This window comes from Tauraco erythrolophus, chromosome 13, assembly GCF_009769465.1.
Source record: "Tauraco erythrolophus isolate bTauEry1 chromosome 13, bTauEry1.pri, whole genome shotgun sequence".
Classification (NCBI taxonomy): Eukaryota; Metazoa; Chordata; class Aves; order Musophagiformes; family Musophagidae; genus Tauraco; species Tauraco erythrolophus.
This window is the reverse complement of record NC_141477.1, coordinates 22,699,161-22,716,165: the sequence shown is the minus strand read 5'-3', so window position 1 is coordinate 22,716,165 and position 17,005 is coordinate 22,699,161. Positions and strand designations below refer to the sequence as shown.

Sequence of the window (17,005 nt, the reverse complement as noted above, 5' to 3'; positions counted from 1 at the left end):
TTAGATGTGTACTGAATACTCATCTTTCACCCAGATACAGTCTTTGAAAGATCATGACTTTGCCACGTTGAAAAACCACAAAAAAATACAATAAATTCCAAAGTATATTCAAAAATGGGTCAAAAATATTATCTGGCATCTCATTCCAATTTCAATCTAGGTTGTTTTTTCTCTTCCTAGACACCTATCCTATTTAGGTCCTGTGATTAATTTATTATAATTTCTGTCCTGTTGGCATCCTCAGCCTTGCTGATTAATTTCTGTTATAGTCTCATTATTTCCACTCTATAAATAACCCATTTCATTTTACTCCTTTCTATAGATACTTTGCAACCTTTTTTTCCTCCTCCACCTGGGGCTCTCACTTTCAATTTAACATGAGACAGTGGGCAAAGACGGAGCTGAAATCCAGTAATTACACCTCCCTGCCTCGAAAAAGGGAATAATTTTTCTTATGGATGGAAGCAGCTGTGAGCTGCTCTGAAATCCCACAACCAATCCCACAAAAAACAATACTTATTACTTGTCAGATTACTAATAGAAGGTGTTGGCTTCCATAGTCTGAAAAACGTTATGTAGCCGGATTACAACATATTGCAACATTTGCATTTAGGAGGAAGGAAGAGTTGAATCATCACCCAGACGCCAGCACGCTGGGCATATCTAATTCCACCTGCAAGAACATTAAACCACCACCCAATTCATCACTGACAGAACAGGTTAAGTCCACAATCACTGGCACTCAGTACGTGACTGCCTGCAGAAGACTCTCCCAGCTCTTTACGTCCTTGAGTTAGATTTACTACTTTCAGCCTTTACATTTTCTGACCTTTCAGCCTTTGCCATAAGTTCCTCGGATCCTCTGAAGGTTTGGGAAAGCTTCTGAGTGCTTCTCCTATATGTGTAAGCACATCCTGAAATAAAAAGAAAACATGAAAATGACTTGGGTTTGTATTCCTGCCATTTCTGATGTCCCGTATCACAGGCCTACCATTGGCAGCTACATCCAGGCTCTCAAAAGCACCTAGGTAGGCAGCACTCATAGCACAATTTTGCTGTATTTTTAAAGCATCCTCTTTAAAAACTTTGTTTTTATGGGCCAGTGATCTGCCCCATAAAGCAGGTTTCTTCCCTAAGGAAGGGAAGTAAAAAGCAGCTGGCCTTTCCAGGGAAGGTGAGAGAAAAACAAGCCAAAAGAAGCAAAGCTTCATTTGCAACTGAAGTTCTCGAATATTAGGTATGGAATTAATGGGGCTCAAAAAACCAGGAGACCGGCATTATTAAGTAAAAAAAAAAAAAAAAGAATGTGTGGTATAGTGCACAAATTCCCACCCTGCTCACAAACACCAAGAGATCGATCTCAGGGTTTCAGCGAGCACTACTCACTTAGAGCTCAGAAAGAAACTGCTTTCAGTCTGACTCCCCTTCAAAAAGTGAGAGAAGAGTTCTTCCTTCAGGACGAAAACCATCCTGAGGAATAGCCGCAGAAGATCCAAGGAATTCCATAAATTTCAGCTGACATTGCCTACTGTCTAATCCAGAGGTACTTCCTAACAATATAAAGTTTGAATCTTTATGACAGCAGACAGAGACAGAAGACAGTTCTTCCAAGAAGAAGTCTCTGTGCACCTGAGAGGTCTTGGCCTCCACAACACGCTGTAGATCTCTATTCTGAGACTCCTACACCACAGGATGAGTAAGGAAGACTAGTACGGGCATCGTTGCTTACTATCACGTCATTTTGCTGTTTACCATTTTGGTTGGGACAGCTCATCAGAAAACGGGCTGTGGAGAAATCCTGGGAAAGACCTTCATTATGCAAACGGGGCAAGCTCGAATGACTCCATCGGTATGTCAGACCCGAGCATTTTATTGAAGACATGGAGTCCAATTCTATTTTGACTTGCACTGCCTTCAGCTCAAGCTGATCTCATTGCCATAAAACAGGGAAATCTGCCTTACGGACTCTTTAGTTACGGTATGCATCAAATGTGTCACAACTTTTTTTTAATATTTGCTTACTGTGGAGTAAATCTGTTCTTCCAGTTTCTCTTGGATTAAAGCACTTTCCATTAGAATCTTCTTTCGCCTGAGAAAGGCGGACTTGGCTAGCTCTGCTTTCTTCTTCTGACAGTCAGGGCACGCTGAAGGTTCATGGATTTGAGCTTCTGTCGCCTGAAAGATGAGACTTTGATGCAATGAGCAATGTCTGCCATAGCAAGATGGCCACTCCATTAAGAACAATCATAGAAATACAGATGTAGATGCTGTCAAAAGACAAAAATTTGCTTTTGTAGGCAGTTGTAAATTATTTCATAATCTTTGTCACTGTATCATCTTGATGAGCCTGTCTGAATATTTTCACATTAAATATATTTGCTTTTCCCCAGGTGTTACCCCTTTCAGCACTGATAACTCAGTTTCATTTAAAATTATCTATTTTTATCTCAGAACCATAGCACTGCTCTGTAACATACTATTTTTTTCTTGTAACAGGCAAAGTTTCCCTAGTGGTTGAGGTTGCATGGACATTACTGACTTCTTCCACAGAAACTATAATGGTCAAAAAAAAAAAATGAAGTCACATGATTGCCAAGCAACACACCAGTGACCATCCAAGACCAACTGTGAGCATACAGTTACACTGGGAAAAAAACTGGTTTTCACTAGTACAACTCACTTCTCCCTAGGTGGATGCTCAGCACGAATTACCATCTTGCCAATGTGAATCTATACACATTTTGATAGTGTTAAGTGTGTTTAGAGCACAACCAGCCATTAGTTCCTCTTCCTTAAGGAGCAGCTGATGCTCCAGGAGGCCAGCCTGGGCATGCTAACCAGTCTTCCACAATAGCAACCACACTAATTGCTGAAGCCTGGATTAAAATAAACCAACACGTTTTACTCCACATTTCAAATACTTGATCATCACAACTCAGTGATGGGCAATAATTCCACCACATGTAACGGCCTGTCTGCAATGAGGCTGCAGGAACAGTTGTGTTCCTATACTGACAGTACACATAAGGCCTTAAACACCCACCACAGAGGTTATGATTACCTTTACAAATTCTAAGAGGTAAATAAACTCTGAGGCAATTAGTTTGAATATCTATAGGCAGCTCTGAGGCAGAATACAAACAAAATTATACAGTTTTCTTTGTAAGAGAAACAGTACTACTTACAAATTCCTATGTTAGTTTATCCACTATGAAATCTTAACCCTATTTAACAGCATTACACAAATCCCAGTATTTATGCACTTATGAAATATCAATAATTTTATCTGATTTAATTTGTACTGATTCCATCTGCTTACATAAATAAGTTGCTAGAAAAGCAGTGGAATCAATCCTAGGAAGTCATGTCTCAAGCCTCTCTGTCTTCTTTTTCCTTGATTTCTTCACCTCTGCATAAAAATGTTATTATGTGGAGGTAAAGACAGAAGCAAATAGACACAGCAAAGTTACTTTTCTTAGAAAATGTATTACCACGCTGTAAAACAAATAAAGAGGCAGTACAAATTCTACAGAATCTGGGTGGTGGGTTGGTTAACAGTAATACAATGAAAGAATGCAGACTGCTGAAGTTTCAAAATGATTTAAACAAACCACCACGTCGGCACTGACTTGAAAAGCCCCAGTCCCTGCTCACCTGGCACGGGCCGTGCAGAGGAACACGTTATCGATTTTTACTACGCAACACGGCGACAAATTAAAGCCAGAAAACGGGACAGAGATAAAACAAAACAAATTACTGTAATCACTATTCAAAGCCCATTTTTTGTTTTATCAGAAATACCTTCCCAGATGCAGACATGCTGTACCAATTTCAAACCAAGTGCAAACAGTTGCCAAGGCTCAGATTTATGGGTAAAGGCATCTGGAGGTAATGATGGCTACTTAAATCCACAGAACCACATATTCCAATCTATCTGCAAGCACAAAGCAAGAATCATCGGCCAAAAAAAATAAAATAGCAGTCTTGAGACTTGGATGCAGAGCTGAAGGGAGAAGCTGTGTCAGAATGCCTATCCTACAGAAGGGAAAATTAAAAAAAAAAAAAACAAACAATGGGCTGGTGAAAAAGAAAAGCACTTTGAGTTGTGTACAGAGGGTAACAGATGCTTCTTAGTAAAGGAATTGATGTAACCAGTTCTATTCTACCGAGATTCTACTGGACATGCTTTAATTCTTCCTATGACCTAATGCCTAAGAAAGCTGAGAGAAGGGGGAGGTTTTGCCTTGGCAATGCTTTTAACACTGAAGACACAAAGACTTCACAATCAAGTAAGACGCAGAACACTTCTACAAACACCAGCTGCACATGGAACCAGAACACAATCTTGAGGTATCAAGCAAGTATCTCTTTCAGAGGCCTGAGCGTGGCATCAACAGGTCTGACTGATCTGATCCTTACGTTAGGGCTTTTTTCCCCCAGTGGTTCTCCCAAAAGCATAGTCAGAATCTAAACTTTTTTCTCCCTTGCAGTACCTGTTTAACAGTCTCTCTGATATTTTTCAGGCAGATTCTGTTCATCAGCCGACCAGGAACAACACAGTTCAAGTCACCTGTCTCCAGTTTATCTGCTGCGAATCCATGCTGTGGCTTTCTGGACTTGCCACCACTCGCCTGCTTGGAGACCAGCTGCCGACGCATCGTCCTGATCTTAATGGTGCAAAAAGACCTGAGAGCATCCAGTTCTTCGTCTGGTAATTCAGTAATTTCTGTCAGGTATAAATCAACAACATAAAAGCATCAATTACTGTACCAGGGAAAGCGAAGCATTACTGGTCTTACATCTGTGCGACCTCGTATTATCTATTTAATGAAAAACCAAACCCAGTGTCAAGCCCAGAGGCAATGACTGTAACAGGAGCAGTGCAGAATTCAAATAAAAACCTGGGTAACAACTGGAGGAACTTGCACGACAAATGTCTCTATGAATAGTCTTCCAAGAGGGGAGGGGATAAGAACCCGACTGCTTAATGGCACCGCATAAACATATTAATAAAGCAAGTACCTAAATACTATGACATTAAATAAAGTGAGTTTCAAATGACTGCCTAATATAGATCTCGCTTCTTCCTACCTGAAACTGCAACTTGATAAAATGAAATGAAATAGACACTGCCTCTAATTTTTCAAACCCTGGAAGACAGCTCCTATATTCTACAACCTATAGTTAGGTTCTTTTTTTGTTGTTTTTTAGGAAATGCAATTGTATTAGAAAATACTATCCTCTAAAGCTTCAATGATCATTTTCTAAATTTTTCATATGACTTTGTTTAACAATATCTTTCACTCTCTCATCTTCTCTCATCCTTCCCAGTGGCACGTAGTAACAAATAAAAACTGACTGCATTTCAGATGGGCAGGTAAGGATGGATTTACAACTGCATTCAGTGCTTAGTGGGAGATTTTCCACAGGCTTAAACACAGCAAATCAATACAGATTTCATGAGCATCAGTATATAATGACGCTGTGTAGTACCACACAGCCTTAAGAGATACCACTGTTTTCAACTGCTTGAAGAGGAGCGAGTACCTCTCTATCTACCTTTACTACACAGATTTTGCTTTTATGCAATGACTGAAGCCCAACGAAACACTTGAAAAAACATCCCAGTAAGCATTACTAGAAGTCTTGTGAATACCTTTGCACATAGCTACTGCTAGCACAGCGTTCCATCCTCAGGGCTCCACTCTGAAGCCAAAAAAAAGTCAGACAACTGACAAGGACTACAAAGGTAAGGTATGGTCAGTTTGTTTTAACCCAGAGTATTCGGAAACAAATTATACTGCCCATTTAGCTGGAAAGTATGATTACAGAATTTAAGCAATCCCTCCATACTGTCTGTTTCACTCATTTTCAGGAATTAAATTCAGTTTTACTTTTTCTAGACAGGCACTGCATATTTCAGGGTGTTTGTCTGACAACCGGTGCATTGGCATTCCAGTCCTGTGGGGCACCTTGGCATAACCACAGCATAAATCCCTAAAAAACTGAACAATAAGAATGTAAAACTTCACCTAAATATGCTGTGATGAATTTAGTCTCACATACTTAAGACAGAGCTGTGGAATTCCGCAAGGAAACTGAGTATCTCTTCAGAAATGCAATTGATCCGTATAAAGTTTAAGTGGATCTAGAGTTAAGACTAAGAAAAGCAGGAATCAGTGAGCTTTGCTTCATGGACAACAAGGAAGAGATGTGGTTTAAGTGCAACTATGGCAGTTCAGAATCGAGCATCATAAAGCAATTTATTTCTCCTTAGATGTTGTATCAAATTGACTGAAGACAAAGACATAGTGATTGTTTATACACAAATGAATAAGAATTAACAATACTTTAAAATGCAATTTAATGAAATTTTTTTCTCCAGTAGTATCATGAACATCTGAGTGGAAGCCACCATTTCAGTCACCAGGTCATCTTCCTGACAACTGCCAATGTAGAATCCCTGTAAACCAGCATAAATCATGTGCCACGGCTGGGTTTAATGGCATTAATAAAATAGTGGCATATTCATTTATGCTGTACATAGGACGAATAAAAAGATTTAAAAGTTACTATTGTGGGGGGGGGAAAACCCATAGAACAAAGCATTTACATGCACTGAGTACTCAAATGTGCGAGTAAAATACACGGGGTCTGCTGAACATTGTGAAAATTTAACACCAGCCTAATTAATCCACTTACGTTGCTCCTGACACATAGAAGCACGTTTTAATTAAGAACTGGTTTCTAATAGTGCACGAATCCTGTGCTGCCACACACCCACCCACTGGCTCGTTTGTGGAGAACCACCACCAAAGAGCGCAGCGATCTTCAAACCTGGCTGCGCATCCAACTTCAAAAAGTTACTTACTTAAGACTAACTAATGCTTAACAGTAAATAAGCTCAGAAAGAATACCAATTATCAAGGATCAAGGCCTATAATTTTACTGAAACAAGAACAAAGAGTGATGAGAAAAGTCAGCGTAGTTCAACTCTAAAAAGTCAGTCACTGTGCAGCTAAAAGACTATTCACGTTCAGATTTTCCCAGGTTTACGAGGTTCGCCTGTCCTTCTCCTAAAGAAGAGATCACCCAGGAGGATCCATGTGCTGGCTCTGTGCTTGGTTTTATTTCCTGTGTCTGTCACGTATTCTCTGCTTTCCATCTCTGAACCAGACATTCCTGAATGCTCCACCTCCGTCGTGCCGGCGGTCTGCGGAGAATCCCACCAGCACCGATCCCTGCTCCCGCAGCACGTTTCGCTGACGCTTGGCGCCCCCAATTCTGCATTCCCACAGCCTCCCCGTTGGAGAGGGACACCAGAACAAGCACCAAGCCAGGGCCCTGGCTCACACAGCAGTGAGGTCACCGAGCACAGAGTATTCCGAAAGTAAATCCCAACTGGAGCAGGAAGCTGCTCTGATTCCAGAAGCACTCGGTGTGTACCGAGGGAGATAAGCTCATCTCCATGTCTACATTCTAAATCCTGCTGAGTGGTTTATAACTCAGTGACCTACATAGATTTTGCTCTCTGTATGCAACTACATCTTTGAGCATGACATTTTAAATCTGCATGAGCGGAGGGAGAAAAATAAAGAAAATCTTTACTGAGTTTCCTTTTCCTTTGATGTCTAACTTCGACTTAACAGGAAAACAGGCAGGCATTTTGTTATTATTACACTCTACTAATACTCTATTTTAAGAAGAAAAAAATGTAAAACAGTTAAAGGAGAGAGAATTGTGAAAGGCAGTAACTGGTAACTACTCTTCAGAAAGACTCTGTGTCTCAAGATAGCATTCTCACAAGGATCCAAACTGCACTTGCACAATCGAGTGCAGCAGCTCAGATGAACACGCTGACAGCCCAGTCAGCAAGCACAGTGTTTGAAAGGTTCGTCCAGGTAACGCAGAACTGCTATCAGCAGTCTGAAATACCAAGCTATTAATTACAAATGTGAGTTTAAAGCAAGCAAAGTTCCTCCAGCACGGTGGAGGACACCCTCAGCTTCCACCAAGACCAGTGAGAAGAGACAGTAGGAACCTTGCAGAAACCATGTCTTTTGGAAGAAATTTGTTCTTTCCCAGTTCCATACAGGCATTAATAAACTTGAAGAACTTTCTTTACAAGCAGGGTTTCCATTTAGACGCTGCTGGTTGGAATTTTCCCCTCCAGCCTACATTAATACTATTTTAATACAGAATCAGGACAGAAGTCTGGCATCTCAGGGTCTAACTAAGTGTGCAGGAATCCCACCACCTGTGCATGTCATTAAGTTTTGGTGCTGAAGAGCTCAGGAATATGAAAGAGAGCCAGTACAGACTACTGGGTATCTACTCCCTTCTCCAAACAGAGCAGTAGGATGCTTTCTCAATTCTCATAAATAGACTACTACCACTTTCAATAAATACTTTTCATGAACCACTACTACTAAGTCAATAATTAAATGCTTGGACATAGGAAAATTTGTTCATAAAGTGAATGTAAACTAGATCTACTCAGAAATACTCCGGACAAACTGGAAAAAAAAATCTGATGCAGAAAAACAAACACTCATACTTCCCTCGGCACACACACGCCAGCACCTTTCACCGCAACAACACGGACTGAGGTGTTTACTCGCCCGTATCTACACTGGCCTTTTTTACTTATAGGTTTCCCACTGTTGACACCACTACCATAATAACAATAATGGCTGGAAACACTGTGCCAAGGCACCTGAAAAGTGCTCAGCTGCTCAGATGAGACAGGACAGGACAGGCAGGCAGAAGACAATCCACCACCTCAGCCACCCGTGCAAGCTGACAAGACAGAACTGGCTGCTCAAGACGGAGTGACCACTCTGACTCTCCTCGCCCACCAAGGTGCAGAAACCAAAGGTTCCCTTGTGCAGAACTACAAAAGGTGAAACTGATCAGGAGAAAATCTTCCCAACTGTAACTTTCAAGGGAAAGTTCTGCAGAGATGGAAAACTTCCCCTGCCAGTGTTGTTTTCCATTCACTCAATGAACCTGAACTCATCAGGGCCTTTTCAATTTCTCTATGAATCAAACAGTCATGAGATTCTGATGTATTTTAGGAAAACTATCTGAGGAACTCACCAAGAAAAGCATCTCTACTATGGATGAGATGATCTACATTAACTGTCTTCTCACTTGACTACATGGCAGTCTTGGAAAACCAGTAATAGAAAGATAAGTGCTGAAGATGAGTCAAGAACTCCCAACATTGACTCACCGCTGTTGTGAATGAGCTCTACAACTAAGAACAGCCTAAAAATTATCTTAGGTCATCATTTCCTAGGATATAGCGATGGTTTGAGGATGCTTGTAGGCAAAGGCAATGCCGTGAAGTATCTAGGCAGGAGGATCTCCCTGGTTAATCAGTCTCACAGGTGACCTACAAAACTTCTGAGTTCGCTCACTTTTCACATACATACGGACTGAGGAAGATTTCCCTTCTGCTCCAACTATTTTTAACTCAATACAGCTTTCTTGCTCTTTTTATTTAATTAAAAATAGTATCTCTGACCCACTTTTTAGAAAGACTTAAGCAAGACTTGCATCCCACCATCTGCTCTCACAGTCGCTTGCATAACCAGTACATGCAAACAGCATCCTTCCTTCCTCCCTTCCCCTCTCCTCCTCCATAGCTACATCATTGTGTTGGTTGAAGCTGCTCCATTGTTCTTGCCAAAACTGGTGCCCTGCTGCCTCCCTCAGCTTGGAAAGGAACTAAAACATGGCAAACAAGTAAACCAATAATTAACACAACTGATTAACAGGGGGAAAAACATTTCACACAAATTCTCAAGTCATGTTTATTTCGGATGGAAAAAAAAACCCAACACACTCCTAGTACCTGTACAGCTGAAGAGAAGAGAAAAACTAAACAGTCCAGTAAAATTTTGGGGATTACAGTTACATTCAAAATGTGGACACATCTTCTAATGCATTCCTCCAGACCTTGTGATAATGCATCACTAAGATAATACCACTATGTCAGGAGCATCAAAGGCATGTGTGTTATGGGAGACAAACTGCTTTCTGAGAAAGCATAAAGAGAAACTTTGTACTTAATTACCTGCTAATTAAGCCAGGCTAATTACCTAGCTGGGCTTTTACATACAAGCTATTAAAGTTAAGTCTAGTTAGAAGCTTACATCCCCTTTCAAAAGAAACAAGAATTACAACCTCTACTAAAGTGACTGAACTCACCATCATGAGTTTTGATGACCGATTTGCCTTGCTTAGGGCCAGCTTCTTTATTTTTTACATCAGCCTGTTTTCCCAGGAGACCTCTTTCCATAGCTGCAGAACCCGCTGCTTCAGGCTGCTCATCTGCAACAAAAAGGCAGCTTTGACATACACTGGAAAGAAAGCAGGACTGCAGAAGAACAAAGCTGGGGGCAAATAATCCTCTGCTTGAATGTGACTTGTTATATCTCCAGGAAAAAAATAAAAAAGGTTTATTAAAACCTATCATTTGTAAAAACCAAAGATTTTAAGCAAAACTGTTCAGTAGACACTGTTCAATTGTATCAATGTAGCATGAATTGACACCAAGGCAACGATCACCTCTCTATTCACATTTTTGAAGCCCTCATATCTAATGTTACATTCTGTGACATGATAAACAGGGTTTACACTCACATACACATATCTGACAGCATGTTTTGTCCTGCATTGTTGGCATTTCATGCCTACACAGTATTTCAAAAGGATTCCTAATGATAATGGTGCTGGTTATTACCGCAGAACAAAAAAAAAAACAACCCACAGTAAAATGCTGGATGGATGAGGGACAGGAGGAATATCTCTACTGGACTTGTCTGTAGTAGCAACAGAAACAACTTGCTAATTTGAAAGTATAGACAAGGTTAATTATACATTGGTATACGCCATCTCATCAAGTCGAACCGAGTAAATCAGATTACAAGAGTAGCAGCTAACAGACATTAAAGTATCTCTTAAGTCTACACGCCTTTAAAAAATATATTAAAAGTGTTGTAGTTAATCTTTAAAGCTGTAATGTTTATATATGCTGACAAGCTCCCAAACTAAACCAGAGATTTTAAAAAACACTCATCTCCAAGTACTCACAACACTTACCAGAGCAAACCTGGAGAAAAGGAGAACGGAGAAGATTGACGGAGAACCTCCCAGAGACAGAAGAAAACCTAACAAGACATTAAGGCAGCCAGCTTGTGTCCTGCTGCCTGCTTCTTTACCACTTATCTGACGCAGCTGCACAGTACTATGTAGCTCTCTCAAGTATTTCAAGTCCTGGAACTCTCCCTGTGCCCTTGGAAAGATTATTTTAAGGCCCAGATACTTTTCATACATGGTAACTCAGTCAAGATATCTTGCAGAACTTTTTTTAACATGCCAACAGAATTTCAGCATCACAAGGAAGGGTTTCCAAAGCCAAATCACAGCCTTGTGCATGTGGCTGTCGGTGACCCCTGGGAGGGCAAAACACAGACCGTGTCAGCATACTGAAGTTCTGTTGCTTTGCACAGCAACAACACTGTGAGCCATTTGTACGTTTTTCTTTTTGCTGATTCAAGTCTCCACTGCACTGGTTTAAAGCTGTGAAAAGACAGGTCTCGAGCACACTAAGCTCTGCATACCTGTGTGATCTTGGCCTGCTGACCACGACCTGCTCTCCAAGGTGTCTGACACAGCAGACCCCTCTGAATCCTCCATGGAACAAGACAATCCAGATGGTTCGGTCTCTCCCTGCCAGCAGGCTTCATCCTCCTCACTGAAGGGCTCAAAGGTATCTTCTGAGTAGTCCAAGCCACAGCTGCTGTAACTCTGGCTCAACTCCATCCGCCGCTTTTCATCATCACCAGAGCTATCTGCGAAGGCAGCCGTCATGGTGCAGCTCTGCAAACACAAACAGCATACAAGTTACAGGTTGCCCAGAGAAGCTGTGGCTGCCCCATCCCTGGCAGTGTTCAAGGCCAGCTTGGATGAGGCTTTGGGCAACCTGGTGTAGTGGAGGGTGTCCCTGCCCATGGCAGGGGGGTTGGAACTGGATGATCTTTGAGGTCCTTTCGAACCCAAACCATTCTGTGATTCTGCAACAGGTTCAATTCCAGGAGGAACAACCAGATTACTGACAGCAATGGGGCACACGTGGAGCCCTACTACAGCCCAGCTCACACCCAGTTTAGCTATCACAACAGGTGGATGGAATAACTGCTCACTCAGTGCACTGGATCAGGCAACACCCTTCAAGGCACTGCTGCTGATCCTAGTGCATCATCAACACTCCCTGGTAAGCACACAACAACGACTGAACGTCTGCAATGAATCCTGAGCAGCATTCCTTTCGAATTTGTACTGAACCACAGCATCACTTGGCTAAAACCGTTCATGAAAACAAAAAAGTTTTAAAAAACGTTATTTTTTGCCGTCAGGTTATTAAGCCTCTCGCCACTGAGAAACGCAAAACCTCCTTATTCTGCTAATATTTTGTCTAGAAAATTAAAAAGAAAGCATAACAAGCATCAGCCAGCTGATGCTTTCAAAGGAGGAGTCAAGCTCCCGGTGTGAAAAAGAGAAATAAAGTTGTTGAAGGCAACAGAACTGGGACGTGCCTTTTGTTGGTCGTTTTGCTGTTGGATTTTTTTTTTTTTTAATATTTTCACAATCCTGCATTTCTAGTCTGACAATGCGATTTTTTTCCAAACTATTTAACACACACTTTAACGGACAAATTCCCTTTCGGAAGGCTCCAGCACGGAGCAGCCCCTCGGGCCCTCCCGTACCGCACCGCCACCACCCCCGGGCCCGCCCGCCGCCCCCTCGCTCGGCACCGACCGAGTGTGGCTCGCGAGGGAGACGATTTGTCCCACCGGAGGGACCCGGAGCCTCGTACCGGCCCCCACCGCCCCCCCTCCGGGCGTCCCTTCCCTCCGGGCGTCCCACACGGGCTCTCACGAGGCGCCCTCCTCTCCTCCCGCCGCCGCCGGGGACGGGGCTCCTCACCCAGGCCCGCCGGGACAACCGGCAGCCCGACACAGCGACCGGCTTCGGTACGGACCGGCGCTGCCGGGCCCGGCCCCGCTCTCACAGGGCGGGCGCGGCGCCTCACGCCCTCCGCGACTCACCCCGGCCACGGCGGAGGAGAAACCGGGGCCCCGCCGGCGCAGCGGGAAGGGCGGTCCCGGGGCGCGCGGCTCCGCCCCGTGTCCCCGCGTTGGGGCGGGAGGGCCGGGGCTGCCGAGGGGGCGGCGGGGCCGTGTGAGGAGAGCGCTGAGGCACAGCCGGCACCGGCCCTACCGCCGTTTCCCTCAGGGCCTCCCTGCCCCGCAGGACTCACCCCGCGTTCAGGCGGTCCCTGCTCGGGTCTGGTTGTGCGTTTCGCGTTGGAAGCGCGGCCTCGGGGCCGGGCGGCTCAGGAACCGGGGCGGGTGACGGCCGGGCCCGATCGCAACAGGTACATCGCGATAAACGCCGCGCCGCCGTGCGCGGGGGCCTGGCTTCAGTATTGCTGTTTCAGGTTAGCTAATGCCACTTTTTTTTCTTTCAGAGAATTCATGCTTTTTATCACGAAAAACTTACTCTTCAGTTCTGGGACGTATGGCGCGTTGCCTGGCACACGTAAGCCACGGAGGGGTTTTGTCCTCGTAAGCGCCTCGTGCTGCGTTCGTGGACATGCCAAGGCCTCAGCTTGGCTGAGGTCCTCAGGATGGAGATGTGGATCTGAGATCTTCAGGATGGAGATGTGGCCGCTCTGGAGATGTGGGTCTGAGATCTTCAGGATGGAGATGTGTTTGGTTCAGTGCAGCACGTGGTGTTGGCAGCTCAAGTGATGGTGTTTCTCTTGGAAGAGAACTCTGCGCTGCACCTGCACCTGCAATGTAAGGAAAGTTTGAGCAGCATAATGAGATGGATCCACGGTGTTGCACGAGAGTAAAGAAATGCACTGATGCGACGGAGGGTAAAACAAAGTGGAATAAACAGCTCTGCCGATGTATTTTTCAAATGTTTTAACAGGACGAGAGGGAATGGCCTCAAGTTGCGCCAGGGGAAATTTAGGTTGGATATCAGGAAGAATTTCTTTACAGAGAGGGTTGTGAAATATTGGAACAGGCTGCCCAGGGAGGTGGTGGAGTCCCCATCCCTGGAGGTGTTTAAAACCTGTGTAGATTTGGTGTTGAGCAATATGGTTTAGGGACCCTGACAGTGCAGGGCGAATGGTTGGACTCGATGATCTTGAAGGTCTCTTCCAACCAGATGATTCTGTGATTCCATGATTCTACGATTCAGTCGTTCGCTGCTTTCTGCAGAGAGTGGACTGCTCGGTGCTGGGCCTTTTCGTTTTCATCTAGCTCGCTACAAAGAATTATAATAGTTTACACATCACGAACATTTCTTTTATATTTTCCATCCATACAAATTACAGTGGTGATCAAAGAGGTGTGCAACTGCGAATGGAAGGGGCAATTATCCATACTGCAGGAAGTGGGAGTCAGCTGAATACCAATGAGACATTGGCTGTCGACACTACGGAGGAAGGAAAACGTAATTAAGAAAGCGTGTGCCATTTAGATCAGCAAAATCTGCATTGTGTACTAAACCTCTCCAGCCCAAAGATTCACCTTTCATTGACTGCGCGATGTTGTGTTTTCCTTCTCAGGAAAGTGATTTTGCACAGAGCTAGCAAGAGCACAAACTGAATGCGATCAGTATCTGGAAGAGTCTAAGAGGTAGGCTGACATTTTTCATGCTCTGGGTTATAAATGGTGGTGAAATAGAGTTGGGCGAAACATTACCTTTTCTTTAAAATTCTAATCATCTAATGCACAGAGAATAATGCAGAATAACTTAAGAGTAACACAGATCCTCACAGTTCCCACTAAATACCTCCCTGGCAGCTTGATACTTCATTATTTATCATCGTCCATTTTTTGATGGTAACAGTTGACATTAGATTATCACTGACCTGGTTGATATTTGAATTTATTCCCTAGAGGTTAAAGACTTTGTAGTTTCATGTTCTCGTCCTTTTTAAAATTCATCGTTTTAGAGCATGGAAAATATATTGGTCTATCAAGTTTATTTCTCTGACATTTATTCAGTGGAGAGTGTGATCCTAATATTAAAAGCTTTTGATTTGAAGCCCAGGATACAGATAATTCTTTTCTCTGGTCTTCTCTAAAGCAGGGCATTTTATCACTGTGGTTCCCCTTGTTGGTGTCTAGGACGTTAATATGTTGAACAGCATAATTATCTGTTAACTCTGAAGTCCCATTAATAGAATAGACCTCTTATATGTAAATTTTGGTGGAAGTATTCAAGGCCAGGTTGGATGAGGCTTTGAGCAACCTGGTGTATTGGAGGGTGTCCCTGCCTGTGGCAGAGGGGATGGAACTGGATGGTCTTTGAGGTCCCTTCCAACCCAAACCATTCTGTGATTCTGTGATTCTATTATCACAGGCTGGTAAGAGTTCATATTAGGCATATAAACATGCATATGCCTAAAATGTCCTTAAAACCCAATTAAGTAGACTTATGGGAACACATTTTGCACTGAGTCATCATGCAATTTTGAAGAACATTCAAAACATTAATTGCTCTCAAAAGACATGTGAAATAAGTATTAGTGCTGCCACACCATAGGTGGGAGATCGAAGTCACGGAGAGTAAATGATTCCTTTAAGGTCAGCCAGAATGACAGCTGAGATTCCTGGATTCTAATCATAGCACTTCTTGCTGTGACAGGATGGATTCTCTTATTCATTATATTTTTAATTATTATCCTTTGATAATGAAAATCATCTAATTGGTTATGTTATCATTTGGAGTGAATCACCATGTCACAGCATTCTCAAGTATGGACGAGATCAGAACTTTACAAGTCCTGTGCTTTTTTCCCAAGTTTATTAAGCTCAGTGATGGATATTTATGACATAATTATGCACCTCTCGAGTTGCTGAACCACCTACAGAGGGAGAAGAGAGACAGGAAGAAGCTGACATTGATTTTGGCAGACAGGTTAAATGGTGACGTGCACGGGGGATTTCCAGTGTCTGCGTGTGAAAGAGGATTTTCAGCATAAAGAGTGTCTCACCAATACTGTCACAGGCAGTTAATGTCTCATTATGTGAACTAGAGAGATTTATTCTCTCTGGTTTAGAAGCTGGAGCATAGACAGACCGCATTGATCTTTGCTGTCGGAGTTTGGGGGTGAAGGTTCTCGATGATGGAAAAGGAGGGGAAAGGCCAATACAGTGTCTTTGGGTTTGGTGCAGTCATCTGAAGGCTCCACGTCTGCTTGAGGTTGTGAAGGAAGATTAGATGACTCCTTCTGACTCCATACCTGGGCACGAGCCAGATTTCCAGATCTGTGTGTTCCCAACTTTCCTCGCGGTGAGAGTTGCTAGCCCAGATGTAGCTACCACAGGTGCCTGTGAACCTTCTTGAACCACTGAGCTTCTTTCAAGCAGATTAAATATCAGAAACGTACTGAGTCAACAGACTTGGCTCAGCCCTGGTACATTTCTTGAGTAAATCATTCTACCCTATGCCAGTAGACCAAGTCTCCAGCAGAAAATGAACTTGATGATCTGATTCTAATTAGTTTCTTGATTTAATGGCAGTAATTTTACTTTCATGATGGTAGTCATTGCCCCAGCTAGCAGGAATAATAGGATTGGTTTCCTTAAAGGCCTATTTACAATACATCCTCTGTTGGATCTTAAGCGATAACGAGCAGAAGCCTATAGTTATTTCAAAATTATGGTATTTATATGGTTAAAAGTGTCAGGCTGTCTTGCCTGTGACTGGGGACTGGGAATTGCCAGTGTAAGAAAATGAATGCTCATAAAGTTAAAATATGGTTTGAATTGATTCCATTTCACTCTGAGATGATCTTCTTTTTCTTTCATTGCTGATTTAAACACCTGGAAGTTAAAGTCCTCATAAAATTAAAACCAGGCAAACAAAATCTTTAAGGAAATTAAACAGCATGGGATGGGATGTGTTTACACCA

General features: G+C 43.0%; 1 protein-coding gene across 1 annotated transcript; it reads right to left on the bottom strand.

The window, feature by feature from the left end:
• Window positions 1–815: 815 nt before the first annotated feature.
• C13H8orf48 (chromosome 13 C8orf48 homolog) lies at window positions 816–11,880 on the bottom strand. Its single transcript, XM_086619918.1, has 5 exons — window positions 11,631–11,880; window positions 10,216–10,338; window positions 4,494–4,726; window positions 2,023–2,175; window positions 816–914 (listed from the first exon to the last, which is right to left on the bottom strand). The coding sequence occupies exons 1-5, from the start codon at window positions 11,878–11,880 to the stop codon at window positions 816–818; spliced, it is 858 nt and encodes a 285-aa protein (XP_086476044.1).
• Between the last annotated feature and the right edge of the window lie 5,125 nt (window positions 11,881–17,005).

Excerpts from the sequence above, each read along its gene's own strand:
- C13H8orf48 (XM_086619918.1), bottom strand. The coding sequence starts at position 11,880 with ATGACGGCTGCCTTCGCAGATAGCTCTGGTGATGATGAAAAGCGGCGG. Across the intron at positions 10,339-11,630 it reads AGCAGGCCAAGATCACACAG|ATGAGCAGCCTGAAGCAGCG; the intron begins GTATGCAGAGCT and ends TTTTTGTTGCAG. Across the intron at positions 4,727-10,215 it reads GGTCATCAAAACTCATGATG|AAATTACTGAATTACCAGAC; the intron begins GTGAGTTCAGTC and ends TATACCTGACAG.